We start from the raw sequence: 20,186 nt of genomic DNA on the forward strand, positions 1-20,186 counted from the left end.
GAAATGAAGTTTTGAGCTTTCTTCCTTTCTATTTTTTTTTTTTTTTTCATATGTTGCAACTAGGAAGCAGTGATGGTTGACTTGGGAGGTCAGTTTTCGATAATTTGCGGCTGTCTGATATTTCGTTTGTTTACAGATTTTGAGTTCCCTCTTGTCATTGCTTTTATGGACAGCGTGCTTACCCTTTTGCAAAACTCATTTCTCTTAGTATAAGTATATTAGTTTCTCCAAAACATGAAGCTCAATGTTCAAAATCAGTTGGTGATCTTTGGGTTCGATCTTTGCTTCCTTTGGAACGCTGTCGTGCACCTGAGAAAGAGATATCTACTATAAGTTTCAGTTGTTACCCTTCATCTATTGAGAATTATCAGAGATTGTTATAAGTAGCTTAAGAGCAATGAAGTTTCACAAACTTTAGTCTTGTTTACTCTTGTTTAAAAAGATTTTTATATCATATTCAAGTCTTTGAGAAGTCCCTTCTATGCACTTTTTCGACCATTGAAGAGGTAAAGATATCTTTTCTCTAATTTGCAGGCTTGACTTACTATTCTTTGTAACTTGTTATTGTTTCATCTACATTTTATGCATTAAAGATCTTTGTTAATTGGATCCTCTTTGTTTCAGTACCTAAACTTATTCCTCACTCGAGTGGATGGTTTGAGACAAAGAATCCTTTTTCTTGGAGCAAAAGAGGATGCACTGAATTTTTCATTGATAAGGGAAACGTTTCATGCTCGCATATGTATACTGTTCATTTTTCCTTGTTAAAATTATTTTTACTCGATGGCAAGAACTTGAAGCTTCTCAAAGACATTTGTAGATGCTCTATTCATGGTGAATTTTAGATGAGAAAATGTGGGCCTTGTAGCTAGTCTACTCTTTCAGGATAGGCATAGATCTCTTACGAATGTGTATCAAGTGCTTCTACCCTTAGACTCTAAAGAAAAGTCTTTTAATTTACTTCATTTAGTGTGCTATTATAGTACCATTATGGCCACTTTATGTAGAAGTTACAGTGCATAACTCTCAATACTCTGAGATGGCTTTTGCTAATTGCTAGATTGTTACCTTTGTTAATTGCTTTGTCATGGAATAGTGTCCTTTGCTAAAAAATTTCTCATTTAGCATTAAAGTTGCATGCACAGAAGATATCTTTATGGATATGTGAATTTATAAAATTTGCATGTCATATTCAACTGGTACATTGTTGTTGTATAATGGTTGTTTTCAATATTTGTGTTTATAAACAATTAGCTTGATGTCTCTTTAGTGTACCATTGAAATTGTAGGCCCTGTATGATTGGATCTATTATATATACTTGAATACTTGACTGTGAAGTTTCTTCCTTTCAGCGGGCATCTGATTACTTATCTCAACAGATGAAGAATACTAATGGTTTGCTGCATTTGTACGCTTATTGGGCTCATTTGCAGCTAAATTTGGGAAAAGATCAAGCTGCAGCTCGGGGCTTTTGGAAGAGCCTAGTTAAGATTTGGTTTGGCTCATTCATCTTTTTCTCTTTCTTATCCTGTATAGTTCAATATGATTGATTTATGATTCATCTTTGTATTTTTTCCATATAACTTGCTTTTTGTCTATGCAGCGGGTCAATGTTGGAAGCCTGGCAAGGTTATATAGCTATGGAAATTGAATTGGGACATTTAAATGAAGCTAGGTCCATCTACAGGAGATGCTATAGTAAAATATTTCGTGGGACATTTAAATGAGGCTAGGTATAATTCTTTTACATTACTTGCTTTTAATTATTCTAGATTGATTTATGGACAGGATTTGAATGTGAAAGTTTTTAAACTGGTTTTTTCCTCCTTCCTTATTATTATTATTATTTTGGGAAAATTATTGCTTTTAGTAGTATACAATGCAACTTTATTTAATCAATGGATATTTGTCATCTGCAATGCAAACATTTCTTTCTTTATTCTCTTTTTGTTGCTGATGGAAATTGAAACCAGACAAATGACATAAGTTAAGGTTGTTAAAATGTTGTTTTTCTAGTAGGGCAATTTATGGAGATCTTTTGAACTCTTAACATAGAATCATGCTTTACAGCTGAGAATATTTTTAGAGAGTAGCCTTGCAATAGGTCAACCTGTTACTCGGGCACTAGAATCACAATGGTTTAATATGTCATTTTGAATATTTTTTCCAAATCATACGTAAATGATATATGACCGTATCTCTGGGGATCATGCTAGTTGAAAATCCATGACGTTTATTTCTTTAACTTCAAACTTTAGAGTTACTGATACTCTGATGAAATTGTGGCATATATGAAGCAATCACATTTAAACCATAGGTAGTATAGTAGTTTTTGAATCACAATAGGCTGATATCTTTTTCCACTTGGCTTATTTTTTCCAATATGTTTGAAGAAAAGTTTCTTAATTCAAGCTTTACTTTCCGAGTTTCATGTCAAAATATGCTATAGGTTAAATAAAACTTATTGATGTAAATAATTTATATGAACTATCATAAAGTCATCTAAGTTCTCTCTTTTCTATGATCAATTTAGGGTTTAGTGATAACTTAATAGAGTATTGTAGCAAGGTGGTCCACACAGTCTTGTGTTGAAATCTCTCTATGAGATTTGGGCCAGTTTGGTTTGTGATTCAAAAATAATTTTGAAAAACCAAGTTACAATTAAAAATTTTAAGTTTTATCTCTGCATTTTAAATATTTGAAAATATATTTTTTATTTTAAATCTCTTTATGAGATTTGGGCCAGTTTGGTTTGTGATTCAAAAATAAATTTGAAAAAATAAGTTACAATTAAAAATTTTAAAAGTTTTATCTCAAAATTTTAAATATTTGAAAATATATTTGGTATTCAAAAATTGTTTTTGAAGTTAAAAACTATATAAAGACTGAGAAATGATACTTTTCTTGTTTTCTAATTTTACACTAATTTTTAGGATTATATGCAAAAACATTGTTTTGAAAACATTTCTACTTATTTTAATAAAAACATATTTTCATAAAATTCCTTATATTCCTTGTTTTCGAAAATAAAGCACTATTTAAAATTTATATCAAATAGGCTCTTATTTAGATTATAAATTTGTATTTGTATTTATGTTATATTTATGGTTGTGATTGTGGGTGTTCAGCACACAAGATTGTGTTAAATTTTAAGTATGGTTGTTGGATGCTTAACTATCAATTTAAGATTTTAGGTCAAGTTGTTACGTAACATTGTTAAAGATGTCACTGAATTATGATACATCTGCTTAGTATTTATTGAATGTATGCAATCCTTGCTACTTTAACCCAATGTGTAAAGATGCTTACCTTTGTTCCCCTTCTCAGATTACACCACGCTTGGAAAAGCTGCAATTATTTAGGTTACAGCAAGAAGCCAAATCTGTTCCTAAACTAATAGATCAAAAAGAGAAATCACATAAGAAAAGTGCTAATGGAAAGAGAAAAACAAATTCGAACATGACTGACGAACCGTCTTTAGCTAACTGGCAGAAAAATACTACCCAAAACCCAAACAAGGTGCATGGGAAAGAAAAGGGAGAGCATAGAACTTAGTTGAAGAAAATGAAGTAGAAACAAAACCCAAGTTTGAAGAGCATCCAAATGACTAGCATATCAAAGACTCCACCACTGGAAGAGCCAAAGGATACACTAACAAGTGTATTGCATTTTTATCAAACCTTAACTTCAGGGCAAGTAGAGATTCTCTTGCACTTCAGAGAGAGATTGCTTTTTATTCTTTTTTAATGTTGGATAGGCAAATACGGAGAGATAATTCTGTTGGTTTTAAATGTTTTTCAGGCAACTTCTGAAGATCTGAAAAAATTCTTTAGCGATGTTGGTGGGGTTGAATCTGTTCGAATTCTGCAGGACAAGTTCATCTGAAAGTCAAGGGTATGACTTTGTTTCTTTCATTCATTATTTGTTAATGTTCTTTGTGCTTTATGCTTCAAATGAAAAAGGGGAAGCTATCCACTGGACCTTCCATGTGCACATCAGTCTTAAAGTCAAATCCTTATTTAATATTGCCTAACCTTTAAACTTCAACATACGTATGCATAATGTGGACTGTACCATAGAAATTAGCCATAAGAAACTAATTTTAATGAGACTAAGGGATAGCATGGCTGATGCTTCAGGGAAATTGAAACTGCTAAATGCAGTATATTCCCTTTGATCAAATTTCTCAATGGTGCTCACTGAAACTTCAATTTGATTTCTTCCTTTCATGCAGTCAATAAATCATTTAGTTCTTATGCTTTTGGTTTTAAGATGAATGTGCTTTCCAGATATGATTATGCACTCTCAAATAAACCTGCAAAAGAATTGAATTCTATAATTATGGTAAAATTGCTGAATTTTCTAATTATAAAGAGTTTCACTGTCCAAGAGCATATTTTTTTCATTTTGATAGCAAGTGATATGCTTAGGAGACTCAACCATAGTCCCATACAGATTTACCCATATTCCAGCTTGCCTTTAACTATAGAGCATTTGTCTGGGACCGTTGCATACTAATTTATAATATTCTCTGATCGATTTTTAAAGGGCCCGCCATATGTGGATTTTGCCGATGATGCATACCTTGCTGCAATTGTAGGAAAGAACAAACAAATGTTTCTTGGGAAGAAGATAAGCATTGTAAGATCAAATCCGAAGCAAAAGAGAAAGGATTCTGCCAGTCATAGGGCCTCTGGAGAACATGGTAGGCTAAGTGGAATTATGTTTTATCTTTGTTATTACTTGTGTGTGTTTGTTTATGTCTAATGCAGTCTATAGACGTTCGTTATTACTTCTACATTTCATTTTCTTACTCCTCTGGGTTAAATGGCAGCGCAAAGTAGTAATCAGACTTTCGAGGAGTCTAGAGCGCCACACTCTGCTGCTAATAAACGTAGTGTTAACATTCAGCTGAAGGGGAGGAACACATTTGCAATGCCAAGGAACGTCAGACCACTTGATGTCCCCTCGACAAATTCAAAAGCCAGGGAAGTGGAAGATGGGAAGCCGAATTCAAATTATGAGTTCAGAGAAATGATCCTTAAGAAGTGAGGTTTGTTCCTGAGGTTACTTAACAAACTTCTCTTTCTCATAAAAAAACATGAGGTTTTTCCTTAATATGTTTATGTAAACAAAATTATGACAAATGATACCTGTTTGAGGACGAAAAATCTATATCAGTACCCTTCTTGTAAATTTTCTTCCAGATATGTCAAGTTTATACCCATTTTATTCAAAAAGGGTACAGTTCTAATATGTTTCCTGTGGTACAATTATTTCATCCAATTTATGATGAGGATAGCCTCAATACCTTACCCCAAGATTTAGAGAAATTTTAGTCAATTAGATGGCGATCAAGTTCCTTTTTATGTGACAAATGACTAATGGTATAGAATCCAACAAGATGATGAAAACTATTATGGGTTGGTGTTCTATTCTTGGTCTAAAATAAGATTGAATACTCACAGTGCAACTGTTAGGTTCTTTGCTTTTCTGTACCTATTGATTATTTTCTAGCGGAGAATCCATTTTACTATTTGTCATAGATGAAAATCCTAATGCAGAAAGATGGACCACTAGAGCACTATTGAGTTTGTGTACTGAAACAGCAATGGCCTTGCATCTTATACTTGTGGAAAATGTGAAAAAATTTCTTTGGTCTGGAAAATGTCTGAGGAAGAGTATGAAGAATATCATCTGTATGCTCGCTCGATTAAAATTTCTGCACACATATATTCATTTTTATTGTCTATTTTGAATGAATATATGTATCTCATATGATTATGTTTGTTTCACTTAATTCTTCATGATTATATTGGATGCTTTCATAAAATTTCTCGTAGAATTGAGAATGGGGTTTCCACTTTGTACATGTTAGATTATGAATTAGTACCAATCTTCAAAAAAGATCTAATTGTTTCACTTTCTATTTTCGGAATGGAATATTTACATAATCCCTATAAATAGGATTAAACGTTATTCCATGGTATTTGTATGGTATTCCTTCTTAATTTTAAGCGAGTACTTGAGAGGATTCAAGTGATCTACAAATTATGTTTCATTTTTCGTTTCTTTTATGTACTAAGTCAGCAAGTGCGAGATTCCCCCCGGCGACCACTATTAACTTGTTCCCCCATGGGCTCTTTCCCATGTTGCCTCCTGGAATTAGCTTGTCTTCTAACTTCATGCCCATGAGTCTCATATTTGGAATTTGCTAGCCCTTTTCTCATATTTGGAAGGGGTATTAATACAAGTTTACACCAAAGGAAGTAGAGAGAAATCTGGGACTGCCATTAGACTTGGCAAGCGATCTTGTGATTTTATTGATTGCGCGCTAGGATTGCGCAAATATTGATTCGTTCTTATCCCTCCCGAGATGTTCAAGATAAGGCTTATCCCTTAGTCTATCGAATAGTTGTATTGGATGGTAGCGACAAGGTTATGCTAAGTCAGACTTCAAGATTCCATAACCTTGAGATCACGTCGATCTACTGATTTCCGGGCTACCGAGACTTTCGAGCTTACGACAAAAATCACACACAACATAATTTTTTGTGGTCATGTTTTGCACTTAAATAATATTTTTATAAAGGAGATTAAATTAATAGTAATCATTTTGATTAAGCATTATTGAAGTTATAAAAGTAGTTATGTTCTCGATTGACGTAAAAAAATTTTAATCAATAAGCAAACACTGATTATAAATGTTTAACATTACAATTCATGGGTTCCCTTGAAATTAACTTGGCTTCTATGAGCATCGTGATTAAACATTATTAAAATTATCTCATAAAATTAGTGGTTCATAGGATTAACATAAAAACAAAGAGGAGAAGATGGAAAATTTAATCAATAAAAAACAAACAAATGTTAAATAAATACATAATGATCCATCCACTACCATTGAGTAAGAGAAATTAATTGAAAGAATTATCATGTCAAAACATTGAGAGAAAAGTTCAAGATTATGTCTCATATTTCATTAATTCTCTCGCAGAATATGATGCGTTGAAAAATTAGAATAGAAATGTCTTATCGCTATAAATTTTTTCTCTCTTCTAATTGATTCCATCTATTATTGTAAGTATAGTCTCTAATGAACTTCAAATCTGACATCGCTGCCTCGTGGCACACCTCTAATAATAGTCTCTAATAAACAACATAAATACGGATTTTATAAATGAAGAAATTTTAACTAGAAAGGGATACAGACCTAATGTTGTTTGCTACAATACTTTAATCAGATGGTACTGCAAGAATAAAGAAGTCAACGAAGTTCTTAGTCATTATCAAGGGAAGATTTTAGAAGGAATTAGGCCTAATGTGATTATAAATAACAATTTGTTAACTTGTCTTTTTCTTAAAGCTAATGTAAAAGATGCACAGAAATTAGTTGGTGAGATGCAACTTAATGGTTTTACCTTCTTCTTAGACACATAGCATTTTCATTGATGGACATTGCAAGAATGGATGTGTTTTGGAAGAAGGGGAAAAGTTTCATACTTTAGTAAATATTAAGTTTGCAGTTGACCTTGAAAGCTTGAATTCCCTCTTTGATGGATTATGTAAAACAAGGATATCTGAAACTGCTCGGTAGCTATTTTAGAAATTTCTCGCACTGAAAGCCTAGTGCCTCAGAAATTTTGTAATAGTTTTTAGAATTTAGCTTTGATGGATACCATTATTTCCAAATTTTACAAGCAATTGGGGTCAAAATAAAGATTACAATGTTATAAGAAGCACATTCATAACAGAAGCTCTTTACTGAGATATGTGTATGTGTGACTGTCTAGCATTTTCATTGATGGACTTTCAAGAATGGATGTGTTTCGGAAGAAGTGGAAATGTTTCATACTTTAGCAAATAGTATCAATTTTGGTATATTTAAAAGTTAGAAGAACAAACAGAAAAAAAAAATTATATATCATTGTAAATTAAATACAAAGTTCAATAGCATGATTTATTTAAATATTATAATTTTATTAAAAAGAACAGTAAAATTGAATACTTGTATAAATTGGTTTGTTTGATCAACTGGATAATTTTGGATTTAGTAGAAAATCAGCTCAAACCAAAAAACACCTTAAGGTGGATTTACATTTTTAACCTTCCAGTGAACAATTTTCGAAATCATAAACGTGGTTTGAATAGGAAAGATCGATACTTGACAAAATTTTGAAATTTTGAAAACCTTGAAGGTTGTTTGTGAAACTTGCCAAAACATTTCTCTTTAATGCATTTGCCTTTTACAGTGACCTTACTTCAGAAAAAACACTCTTCATACATGGCTTTGAGATTTAGATCCCCAATTCATTCATCTTCAATCTCTCAAAACCCATCTTCGAAAGTTAATGTTTTATTTTTGTTAGCTCACTTACACAACCTTACATCTTCAAGCTCCAAAAATGAAGTTTCGTATTCTTTCAAAAAACCCCTTGAACGATCCTCACTTGCTAAATTCCTCGAAGAAAATAGTCGATCAGGTAGCTTTACTCTGAATGAAGCATTGTACTTTTTTTATTACATGATTAATTCGAAACCCCTTTCTCCAATTTCATCATTCACTACTCTGTTTAGTGCATTAGCTAAGAAGGAGCATTATTATGAAGTTATTTCGCTATCTAAGCTGTTGAATTCGACTGGGTTGTCTCCAGATTTAATGTCTTTGAATATTTTGATCAATTGCTTCTGTAATATCAAAAGGGTTTCTGATGGTTATGTGGTTTTTGAGGAGATTTTGAAGTTGGGTTTTAGCCAAATACCGTGACATTTAATTGTTTGATTAAAGGTCTGTGTGTAGAGAGAAAGATTATGGAATCAATGGAATTGTTTAAGAAAATGATTGTTGTTGGTTTTAGGGCTTATGTGATCACTTGCAACACTTTGATTGGTGGATTGTGTAAAACAGGGAAGATAAGTGTTGCCATTAAGTTGCTTGAAGAGATGGTTAATGGGAATAAAGAATCTGGTGTTATTTGTAGGCCAGATGTTGTTACTTATAATACTATAATTGATGGTCTTTGCAAGGCTAGATTGGTTGAGAAGTCTAGACAATTATTTTGGGAACATATGATTCAGAAAGGTGTGGTTCCTGACATTTATACCTACAACATTTTAATGAACAGTTATTGCTTGGCAAATAGAATTGGTGATGCAAAGGAGTTGTTTGATTCTATAACTAGAAAGGCGTATAGGCCTGATGTTGTTTGCTACACTACTTTAATCAGTTGGTATTGCAAGAATAAATAAGTCAATGACGCTCTTAGTCTTTATCGAGAGATGATTTCAGAAGGAATTAGGCCTAATGTGATTACATATAGCACCTTGCTAACTGGCTTTTTTCTTATAGCTAAGGTGAAAGATGCATGGAATTTAGTTGGTGAGATGCGACTTAACAATGTTTTCCCCAATTCTTGGACATATAACATTTTCCTTTGCAAGAAGGGATGTGTTTTGGAATCATTGGAAATTTTTAATGCTCTAGTAAATAATAAGTTTGCAGTTAGCATTGTAGGTTTGAATTCCCTTATTGACGGATTATGGCAAACAAAGAGGTTGGGAACTGCTTGGGACCTATTTAAGAAATTTTCTCTTCACGGAAACCTGGTGCCAGACATTGTAACATATAACATTTTGATCAATGGGCTGTGTAAAAATGGACAACTAGAAATGGCTAATGAGTTATTGTCATATATGGAGGAAAAAGGATGTGCTCTAGATGTAGTCACATTTAATACGCTTATGTTTGGTTTCCTCAAGAATAATGATAGCTTTCCTGATCAGACATACGATACATGATCTGTCTATGTTGTAAGTACATATATTGGAGGTGGCAGCATTGCAGGTTGCTTTTGGATTTGCACATGTAGTAGATCTTAAGGTTTTGAGGATTATTTTTGGTGTAAATTTCAGTAAATGAAAGTTGTATATGAGGAATGGAGGAATGGTTCTTACTTTAACTATGACAATATTGGTAGCTGCTCAAGTTCATCTATTCAAGCTAATCAGTTTGCTGGACAATGGTATGTTGCAATTGATTAACTTCATTCATTGATATTCTCAATTATCCAAGCCTGATAAATCTTGATTTATTTATAGTGTTTCACATGTTTATGTTTCTCAATATATATTCTTTTTTAGTTCAGATCTAATAAGGCTAGAACTTACCAGGTGTGTCTCTAATGTAGTTATGCACGAGCATGTGCTCTTTCAGCGATAGTTGATGAAGACAAAGCAAAAAGAGCATCAGAGAAGTTTTTTCACTAGAATATCTTAAAGAATATAGATGCACAACGAGGGCTGGTCAATGGGATCTACTTATTGGAACAGTTAAAATGACAACATTGCAATTAAGAAAAATATGGTCTGGTGTTACATGTGCAGTTGCTGTGATGATGATCTTGGACATTTGGTCGATATGGGATTTCAAATTGCCATTGAAATCTATGAAGCAGCATGGTCTGAAAATGCACTCGTGTAAGAACCCCTAAGTTTATTTAAAGCTGTTATCTTATAGCTTAGTTAATAGGCTGTTAACTAAGGTATGGGTTTGTGTTTTTTAGATCTAAATCTATCTCAAATCTGTATAGATTTCATTTCATCATCTGTTTTGTCAGTTCATTTATTTTTTTTGGTGATGTACCATTTAATCATTTTCTAGTAGATTCTTGATGTTGTGAAATGTTAGACAAAACTCCAATAGTTATAATGTCTAGTAGATAATATTTTTGCTCCTTAGGTGATGAAGGGGAGAAGTATATCATAGATAGATAATATAGGATTCTATATAGGGTGATAGAGAGAAATTAATAGGTGAAGAGGAGAAATCAACAAAGGGATAGCAAGGACTCAAATACTCAATCCTAAAATGTAGAAGATAAGGACTAAATACCCATTTGCATCCTTCCTTTACGTCCTGCATCGTTAGGTTACTGCCTTTAGGATAAATTTCTGCCGACCAGAATTGGAAACTTTACATTCTGCATAATTTATATAGAAAAATATCTGCTCCAGAACTATTTGTTCCTGATAATTGATTGACTCGTTGCTATTTTCTGCGCAGTTATTCTTTCTAAACTCCTGAAGCTTGGACCACGATTGATTGTTTTAGAGCCCTAAATTACATGCATTCGTTGGCCATATGGGCAATGGACTCTTACGAGGCCAAAACCTTGTAGGAATGGGATGAAACCAACAATAAATGAAGAATGTATGTATAGATATCATGCAGGATTCTGCAAAGTTGCTCACCTTCTAAAGGTATCGGATGAGAAAACACTTAAAGGTTTTTTACAGTCACTTTTGTATTACACTTGCAAGAAGATGTTTCCATAATTGATTGGTTCTTGTGACTTATTACTGTCATGTAATTTTATGTATAGTTAATGAGTTGTATTTTAAAAGAAACATTTGAAATGCTTATGTAAATTATATTGTTCAACTATTAGTCATCTGATTCTTGTAACTATTTTCAGAATTTAGTTTTGATGGGTATCATTGTTTCCAAATTTTGCAAGAAATAAAGGTCAAATAGAGATTACAATGTTATAGGAACTAGGAAGCACATTCATAACAAAAGTTCCTTATTAAGATGGGTGTATGTTTGACTGTTTAGTCACTTGATATGTGTTGATCATATCTGTTAATGTATCAGTTAACATTTATGATCAGTTCAGTATCAGTTATTAGTTTTATAGTATTAGATCAATTTTTCGTTTTCCAATATTAGAACAATTATTAGTTCATGGTATCAGTTCATTTATCAGATATTAGTTTTAATGTATCAAAAATGAACTAATAAAGTAAACAGTTAATAATAATAATTTAAGTACTAAATACTAGACATTAAAAAATCTTCCCTATTAGAATTATATGTATATATATATGGGAGTGAAGTGTGATTTTAAAAGATTTCAGAAATTTCACGCCAAATCTTTGGGTACCGTTGCAATAAACCCAACCCTTCAGTACACTTAAGAGAAACACCGAGCAAACGAAGCAAAAGAATAGAACCAGAAGATCAAACCCTAGTGCCAAAAACCCGAGAAGAAGAAGACACAGACACGGTTATGGCAAATACTAACGAAAACCTAGAAGCAACGGAGCCTAAGTCTCCAAACTCGAGAGACTCAAGTGACTTGGACTCAAACTTAAAATATGAAGCACAATAAAAATTTGAGCTTCAAGACATCGAGTCCCAACTCGCCAATGAACCCTCCAACTATGAAGTCCATGTTCAAGTATGTTTTTATATCAGTTTGAATATGAATTTCAATACCCAGTTCTGGGATTTTTGTTTTTGGTAATATTATATTTTTGCTTTTTTATTGTTTTTGTTGGTGGTTTTAGTATGTAAGGGTTTTCAAGAAGATGGGTGAGATTGAGAAGCCGAGACAAGCAAGAGAAGCTATGAATGAGATTTTTCCATTGACTCCTTTTATGTGCAAGAGTGGGCTCGAGATGAAGCTTCTATTTCAACTGGGTGTGTTTTAGTTTTTTCATTTTGTGTTCTTGTTATTGGTTTCATGATTAAATTTTGATCGCTTAGGGTTTATGGTTAACGAGAGAAAGTATAAAGAGAAAAATTAAATGGATTCATTTGAAAGGAGGAAGTGTTTATCTTTTGGGGTTTAAATGGTGAAAACAATGTTGAATTAAAGTTTATGTGACTTCTATCTACTGAGCGTTAGCTCAAATGTCAGCCTAATTGAGTAAAAGAAATGAAGTTTTGAGCTTTCTTCCTTTTTTTTTTTTTTTTTTCACATGTTGCAACTAGGAAGCAGTGATGGTTGACTTGGGAGGTTAGTTTTTGATCATTTGTGGTTGTCTGATATTTTGTTTGTCTATAGATTTTGAGTTCCCTCTTGTCATTGCTTTTATGGACAGCCTGCTTGCTCGCATAAGAAAAGTGTTAATGGAAAGAGAAAAACATATTCAAACATGACTGCCGAATAGCTTCCAGCTAAGTGTTAGAAAAATACTGCCTAAAACCCAAACAAAGTGCATGGAAAAGAAAAGGGACGAGTACAAAACTTTGCTGAACAAAACAAAGTAGAAGAAGCAAAACCCAAGTTTGTAGAGCATCTAAATGACCAACACATCAAAGACTCCACCATTGGAAGAGCCAAAGTGTACATTGACAAGTGTACTGCATTTTTATCAAACCTTAACTTCAGGCCAAGTAGAGATTCTCTCGCACTTCAAAGAGAGATTGCTTTTTATTCTTTTTTAATGCTAGGTAGGCAAATACAGAGGGATAATTCTAATGGTTTTAAATTTTTTTTTTCAAGCAACTTCTGAAGATCTGAAAAAAATCTTTAGCAATGTTGGTGGGTTGAATCTGTTTGAATTCTGCAGGACAAGTTCACCAAAAAGTCAAGGGTATGACTCTCTTTCTCTCATTCATTATTTGTCAATGTTCATTGTGCATTATGGTTCAAATGAAAAAAGGGGAAGCTATCCACTAGACCTTCCACGTGCACATCAGTCTTACAGTCAAATCCTAATTTAACATTGACTAACCTTTAAACTTCAACATGTGTACGCATAATTTGGACTGTACCACAAAAATTAGCCCTAAGAAACTAATTTGAATGAGACTGGGAGATCAACATGGCTGATGCTTCGGGGAGATAAAAACTGCTAAATGTAGTCCATTCTCTTTGATCAAATTTCTCAAGGGTTCTCACTAAAACTTCAATTTTATTTGTTCCTTTCATGCTGTCAATAAATCATTTAGTTCTTATGCTTTTGGTCAGAGATGATTATGCAGTCTCAAATAAACCTGCAGAAGGGTTGAATTCAATAATTATGGTAAAATTGCTTAATTTTCAATAAAGAGTCTAACTATGTAAGAGTATATTTTTTAATTTTGATAGCAAGTGATATGCGTAGGAGACTCAACCATAGTCCTATAAAGATTTACCCATATTCCAGCTTGCCCTATGTTTGGAACCATTACATACTAATTTATAATATCCTCTAGTTGATTTTTGAAGGGCCTGGCATATGTGGATTTTGCCGATGATGCACACCTTATTGCAGCTATTGGAAAGAACAAACAAATGTTTCTTGGGAAGAAGATAAGCATTGCAAGATCAAATCTGAAACAAAAGAGAAAGGATGCTACTGGTCATGGGGCCTCTGGAGAACATGGTAGGCTAAGTGGAATTAGGTTTTATCTTTGTTATTACTTGTGTGTGTGCTTGTGTGCAATGCAATCTATAGACATTTGCATGTTTGTGTTTCCTACTTCTACAATTTATTTTCTTACTCCTTTAGGTTAAATGGCAGCGCAAAGTAGTAATCAGACTTTCAGGGAGTCTAGAGCGCCACACTCTATTGCTAATAAACATAGTGATAACATTAAGCTGAAGGGGAGGAACACATTTGCAATGCCAAGGAATGCTGGACCACTTGGTGTCCCCTCGACAAATTCAAAAGCCGGGGAAGTGGAAGAGGAGAAGCGGAAGTCAAATAATGAGTTCAGAGAAATGATCCTTAAGAAGTGAGGTTTGTTCCTAAGGTTACTTAACAAACTTTTCTTTCTTATAAAAAACATAAGGTTTTGCCTTAATATGTTTCTGTAAACACAATTATGACAAACGATACTTGTTTGAGGATGAAAAATATATATCAGTACCCTTCTTGTGAATTTTCTTCTAGATATGTCAAGTTTATACCCATTTTATTCAAAAAAGGTAAAGTTCTAATATGTTTCCTGTGGAACACTTATTTCATCCAATTTGTGATGAGGATAGCCTCAATACCTTACCCCAAGATTTAGAGAAATTTTAGTCAATTAGATGGCGATCAAGTTCCTTTTTATGTGACAAATGACCAATGGTATATGATCTAACAGGATTATGAAAACTATTATGGGTTGGTGGTCTATTCTTGGTCTAAAATAACATTGAATACTCACAATGCAACTGTTAGGTTCTTTGCTTTTCTGTACCTATTGATTCTATTCTAGCGGAGAATCCATTTTACTATTTGTCATAGATGAAAATCCAAATGCAGAAAGATGGACCACTAGAGCACTATTGAGTTTGTGTACTGAAACAGCAATGGCCTTGCATCTCATGCTTGTGGGAAATGTGAAAAAATGTCTTTGGTCTAGAAAATGTCTGAGGAAGAATATCATCTAAATGCTCGCCGATTAAAATTTCCGCACACATATATTCATTTTTAAACTATTAGTCCGCTAGGACACATATACATAAAATTAATAAATATTTATTAAATTGCCCTGATTCTATTATTTTAACCCTTATAATTTAACAATAGAGATTTTTATGATTTTATAAATTTGATTATTTTTATTATATTAAAACTCAAGGTTGTTAATATAACTCTATTGTTTAATGCAAAACTAGTAACTGTATTAAACTATGCGTACTATTGTTTTAGTAATATAGATATTTTAGCAATAAAATTAGCGTAATAATCTTATTAACATGATAACGAAACATTATGCATGTAACTTTTAAAAAGTAAAAAACAATATCCCTTGAATTTTTAATATGTCACATTCGATTATGTGAAATATTGATTTTGGTATATTTAAAAGTTTGAAGAACAAATAGAAAAAAAAAATTTATATATCATTGTAAATTAAATACAAAGTTCAATAGCATGATTTATTTAAATCTTATAATTTTATTAAAAGAAAAAAGGTAAAATTGAATACTTATATAAATTGGTTTGTTTGATCAACCGGATAATTTTGGATTTAGTAGAAAGCACCTCAAACCGAAAAACATCTGAAGGTGGATTTACATTTTTAACCTTCAAGTGAACAATTTTCGTAATCATAAAGGTGGTTTGAATAGGAAAGATCAATACTTGACATAAGTTTGCAATTTTGAAGACCTTAAAGGTTGTTTGTGAAACTTGTCAAAACATTTCTCTTTAATGCATTTGCCTTTTGCAGTGACCTTACTTCGGGAAAAACACTCTTCATACATGGCTTTGAGATTTAGATCCCCATTTCGTGGGGCAGTTTATTAAAACAACATCTCAAGTTTGAATTTAATTAAAAGGCTATCAAGTTTTAAAGTTTTAACTAAATAGCCATATTATTGATTAAGGGTAATTAAACTTGATTAGGCTTAAAGGATTAAAGAAGTATTATGTAATCTTTTAAAAATTATACTATATTCCCAAAACCTAAAATTCTTGCAAACAAACCAAAACCCTTCTTCTCCCCGCCATTAACACATCTCCACTTGGTTGCTGTTTCTTCTTAGCTTCGTCTACATCTTCTTCTTCGTCTGCATCTTCTTCTTCGTCTACATTTCTTCTTCCTCCTTCCTCTATATTTCTTTTTCTCCAATTACAACTTCTTCTTCTCCCCCATTAACATCTTCACCAAAGATCCCCTCCTCTCCTCTTGACATTCGTGTAAGTATGTGTATCTCCTCTTTACATTTTATATTTAGATTTACAAAGATTTAATAATGGATGGCGTTGGGTTAGATTTTGATTTAGTTGTTTAGGTTGTGGGTTGTGTTTGACGTAATGCAAGTTGAAAGGAGTGAAAATGTTGAAAATTTGTTCTAGGTATGATGGATCCATTGTAGGTGGAGATAACTGAAAATGTGTTCTGGGTATGATGGATCGCTTAAGCGATCTGGTAAGTCTGGTAATGCAATAGATAGATCGCTTAAGCGACAGAATGTGGCATAAGATGCTTAAGCGATCATGGTTATTTATACTCGGTCGCTTAAGCGATCAAGTGTATCGCTTAAGCGATCCAATATAAATAACCATGATCGCTTAAGCGATACAGCAGACCATATAAGTGAATGTGCAGATTCTTTTTAAAATATTTGAACCCTAGACAGCATTTAAGAATATTTTTTTTCTTGCATTACAGGAAGTTGGCTATTATCACACATGGGACAAGTTGTTTTGGGTGTTGAATATTTTGGTGAGTGGGTGGAGGAAGAAAGTAGCTGGAGTGGATTGGGAAGAGCAAAGAAGTTATACCAATTGCTGTGAACACAAGGTTAGTTTCGATGAGTTGATGATGAAATAATTAGAAGAGGTAATTTGAGTTGTCGGTAGGATATAGTTGTGAAGTATCTTTAAGCAGAGTTCCTGAACATTATAAGGTACCTCTTGCTATATTAAAGTCGGACGAAAGTGTGAAGTTATATATGATTGAGTGGGCCGATAATGGTTCGAGGCCGATTTAAGGGTTTCTTTTGTAGAAAAACCACTGGAAGTTGGTTCAAAGGAAGGGGATAATGTGGAAGTAGCGGAGATTTGCCAGTTTTAATTTGAACTACGAGGCCATTGATTTGTTAGTTGAAAAATCAAGAGTAGACGGTGAATGGGGTGGTGAGGAGGACACTATAGAAGAGGTGGTGATGGGGGGCATAATGAAAATGTTAAGGAGGAGGACCCCATACATGTTCCACAGATGTAGAGATTCCTTAAATACAGATTATGCAGAAGGCGTAGATTGTGAGGAAGAGAACACTATGGTCATTATGCAGGTTCAGAGGGGGCATTTGGAGGTAGTAGGAATTAGTTCATGTTTTATGGATGGATCGGAGTTGCGCATAGGGTTTATTTGAACAAAGAGAAGTGGTGAGGAAGCTAAAACTTGTTGTCGTGAAAGGTAATTTTGAGTTCATCACCAAAATTCAATTCATTGGCTGTGACGTGCATGTCGTGACCGAAAGTGCAAGTGGCGGGTTTATTGTAGAAGGTTGGCAGAGTCGGAAAAATTTATTCTTAGCACATATACCCGTGAGACACATGTGGTTGGGACATTTTCAGGTGAGCATCGACAAGCTGCTGATGGTATTGGACAATTTGTCAAAAGCTGGTTCGTTGAACGGAAAGGTCCATTCCTAAAGACATTCAGAGACTTGTGCGCAACATGTTGGGATGTGCTGTTAGTTATGGAATGCTGGAAAGGGAGATAACATACACAAGATTTGTGAGGGCACGCCCGAGCAGGGTATGCAGTATTAGAAGCGTACCGTTATATGCTTGAGTTGACAAACCAAGGTAGCAGAAGGCTTTGAAGTGGGACAAGAATATGATGTTTAATATTTTTTTTGTGCTTATGGTTCTGTATAAGGGGTTTTGTAAACATGAGAAGGTGTTGGCATTGATAGTTGCTTTCTAATGGGAAAGGAGGGTACATTGTTGGTGGCCACTGCACAGGACAGTGAGAATCACACATATCCTGTTGCATGGTGTATGGTTGACTCTGAGAATAACGAGTCGTGACTTGGTTTTTTCAGTAGTTACATATGATAGTGCCTGATAGTGATGAGTTGTGCATAATATCCGATAGGCACCAACTCTATAAAAAAGGGGATTGCCACTATTTACCGTCAAGCACATCACAGATTCTGTATGAGGCACCTTGGTGAGAACATAAACAAAAGTTTAAGTGTGTTGGCCTCCTTCAGACATACTACATGGCAGCAAAAGTACCGGTTGATGAGTTCCAAGAGCACTTCTAGCAAATCCGAATCAAGGATGTTAGAGTTGCTAAGTATCTTGAGCATGATGATGTTGGTTCGAGCAATGGAGTAGAGCTTACTTTCCTGGAAGAAGGTTTGATGTCATGACCACGAACTAGCTGAGTCCATAAATTCGAAGTTGTTAATAGAAAGAGAGTTTCCAATAGTTGCACTTTTTGATGCATCTAAAGGACATTGTCGCGGTGGTTCCATGAGCGTCGAGCAGTAGATAATTTTACTACAACCCTTGTTCGTCAGTTGAAAAATTATTGAGAACATATGGAACTGTCAATACACTGTTTGCCTATCCTCTTAATGCGCAAGAGTTCACTGTGCGTGGCTATTGTCCGGATGCCCTAGTTAACCTTGTTAGAAAAACTTGTAGCGGTAAAGTGCTTGACATTCAACGTTTACCTTGTCCTCCTGCACTAGCGCACTGAAACACCAACGGAAGCCGAATTTGGTTCAAGAATTTACATGGAACTTTGCTCCCCTCTCTATATGACAGATCACTACATGCTAGCTTATTTAGAAACGATATATCCGATGCCTCCAAAGAGCAGTGGGTAGTGCCGCCAGATGGCGATAATTATCATCCAGCCGCCATCAAGAAGATACCAAAGGGGAGAAAAGAGTTAAGCGTATTCCATCAGCCTTTGAGTTCCCCGGAAGATGAATAAGTACTCAATTTGCAAGCAACCTGGCCACAAGAAAGCAGTTGCCAGAAGAATCACCTGCAGATCCAGATAATTAGGTTGAGAAGGATGAAATTCGGGGGTTGCGAAGGCCAACCGTTGATGAGTTAGTTGTTCAATATTGATGTTTTAATTTTATTGTTATTTAATAAATCATTCTTTATATTTAGTTCTTATTACATGGTATAATATTGTTGGTGATTTTAGTTTGGAATTAGGCTGTCAAATTGAGGAAAAAGTATAGAATTAATACGTGTTGGTATTTTAGTTTGTCAAAATTAGGAGAAAAGCTGGAAAGTATATATTGCCCATGATCACTTAAGCGACTAAGTGTATCGCTTAAGCAACAAAGGGTTTTTAAAACGGATCGCTTAGCGTATATTGGATCGCTTAAGCGATCGTGCACCTGGACAGATGATTTTTCCCATCAAATGATCGCTTAAGCGATCAACAATCGCTTAATTGACCAAGTGAAAAGACAAGATTCGCTTAAGCGATATCACAAATCGCTTAAGCGATCATGCACCTTGGCAGATTTGCTTCTGCCAATAAGCAATATCGCTGACTGCTTAAGCGATTTGTGCAAAGGTTTTAAAATTTAACTACACCCCCAGCTACCCACGTGCCAGATTCCGGCACCACCGCTAGAATCTAATCAAGAAAGGGCGTTACAATGGACAGTGGTCGGATCTGGGAGAGGGGCCTTTATATGGCCTTTTTCGGCTAGATCGACACGGATGTGGCCGAAAAAGGCTAAACGACGGAGATCTAGCCGTAGATGAACGAAAAAGTCCACATCTGGCCATCTGCGACGACCAATATATGGTTCGTTGTCAGTCAACGATGCCCAGATTTGGCCGTCGTTGACCGTCAATGTCAACCATTTCTTTGAAAGTCGATGACGGCCAAATGTGGCCTTTTCCGGCCAGATCCACCGTAGATTTGGCCGAAAAAGGTCACAACTGGCCATTATCGACCATTTTCGATCATTTGTTGCTATCG

General features: G+C 34.2%; 1 protein-coding gene and 1 pseudogene across 1 annotated transcript; both read left to right on the forward strand.

The window, feature by feature from the left end:
* The first annotated feature begins 4,584 nt into the window (after nt 1–4,584).
* On the forward strand, nt 4,585–5,066 carry LOC116128965. The gene is made up of 2 exons (XM_031414711.1): nt 4,585–4,706; nt 4,836–5,066. The coding sequence occupies exons 1-2, from the start codon at nt 4,616–4,618 to the stop codon at nt 5,051–5,053; spliced, it is 309 nt and encodes a 102-aa protein (XP_031270571.1). The 5' UTR covers nt 4,585–4,615; the 3' UTR covers nt 5,054–5,066.
* A 6,525-nt stretch (nt 5,067–11,591) lies between these two features.
* The window catches only part of LOC116129000, a 43,483-nt pseudogene continuing 34,888 nt past the window's right edge, over nt 11,592–20,186 (forward strand).

Source organism: Pistacia vera, unplaced genomic scaffold (assembly GCF_008641045.1).
Source record: "Pistacia vera cultivar Batoury unplaced genomic scaffold, PisVer_v2 Contig206, whole genome shotgun sequence".
Taxonomy (NCBI): Eukaryota; Viridiplantae; Streptophyta; class Magnoliopsida; order Sapindales; family Anacardiaceae; genus Pistacia; species Pistacia vera.

What these genes read in the sequence shown, in the direction of transcription:
- LOC116128965 (XM_031414711.1), top strand. Translation starts at nt 4,616, where the DNA reads ATGTTTCTTGGGAAGAAGATAAGCATTGTAAGATCAAATCCGAAGCAA. An exon ending in TAGGGCCTCTGGAGAACATG is followed by an intron (nt 4,707 to 4,835) that starts GTAGGCTAAGTG and finishes GTTAAATGGCAG; the next exon opens with CGCAAAGTAGTAATCAGACT.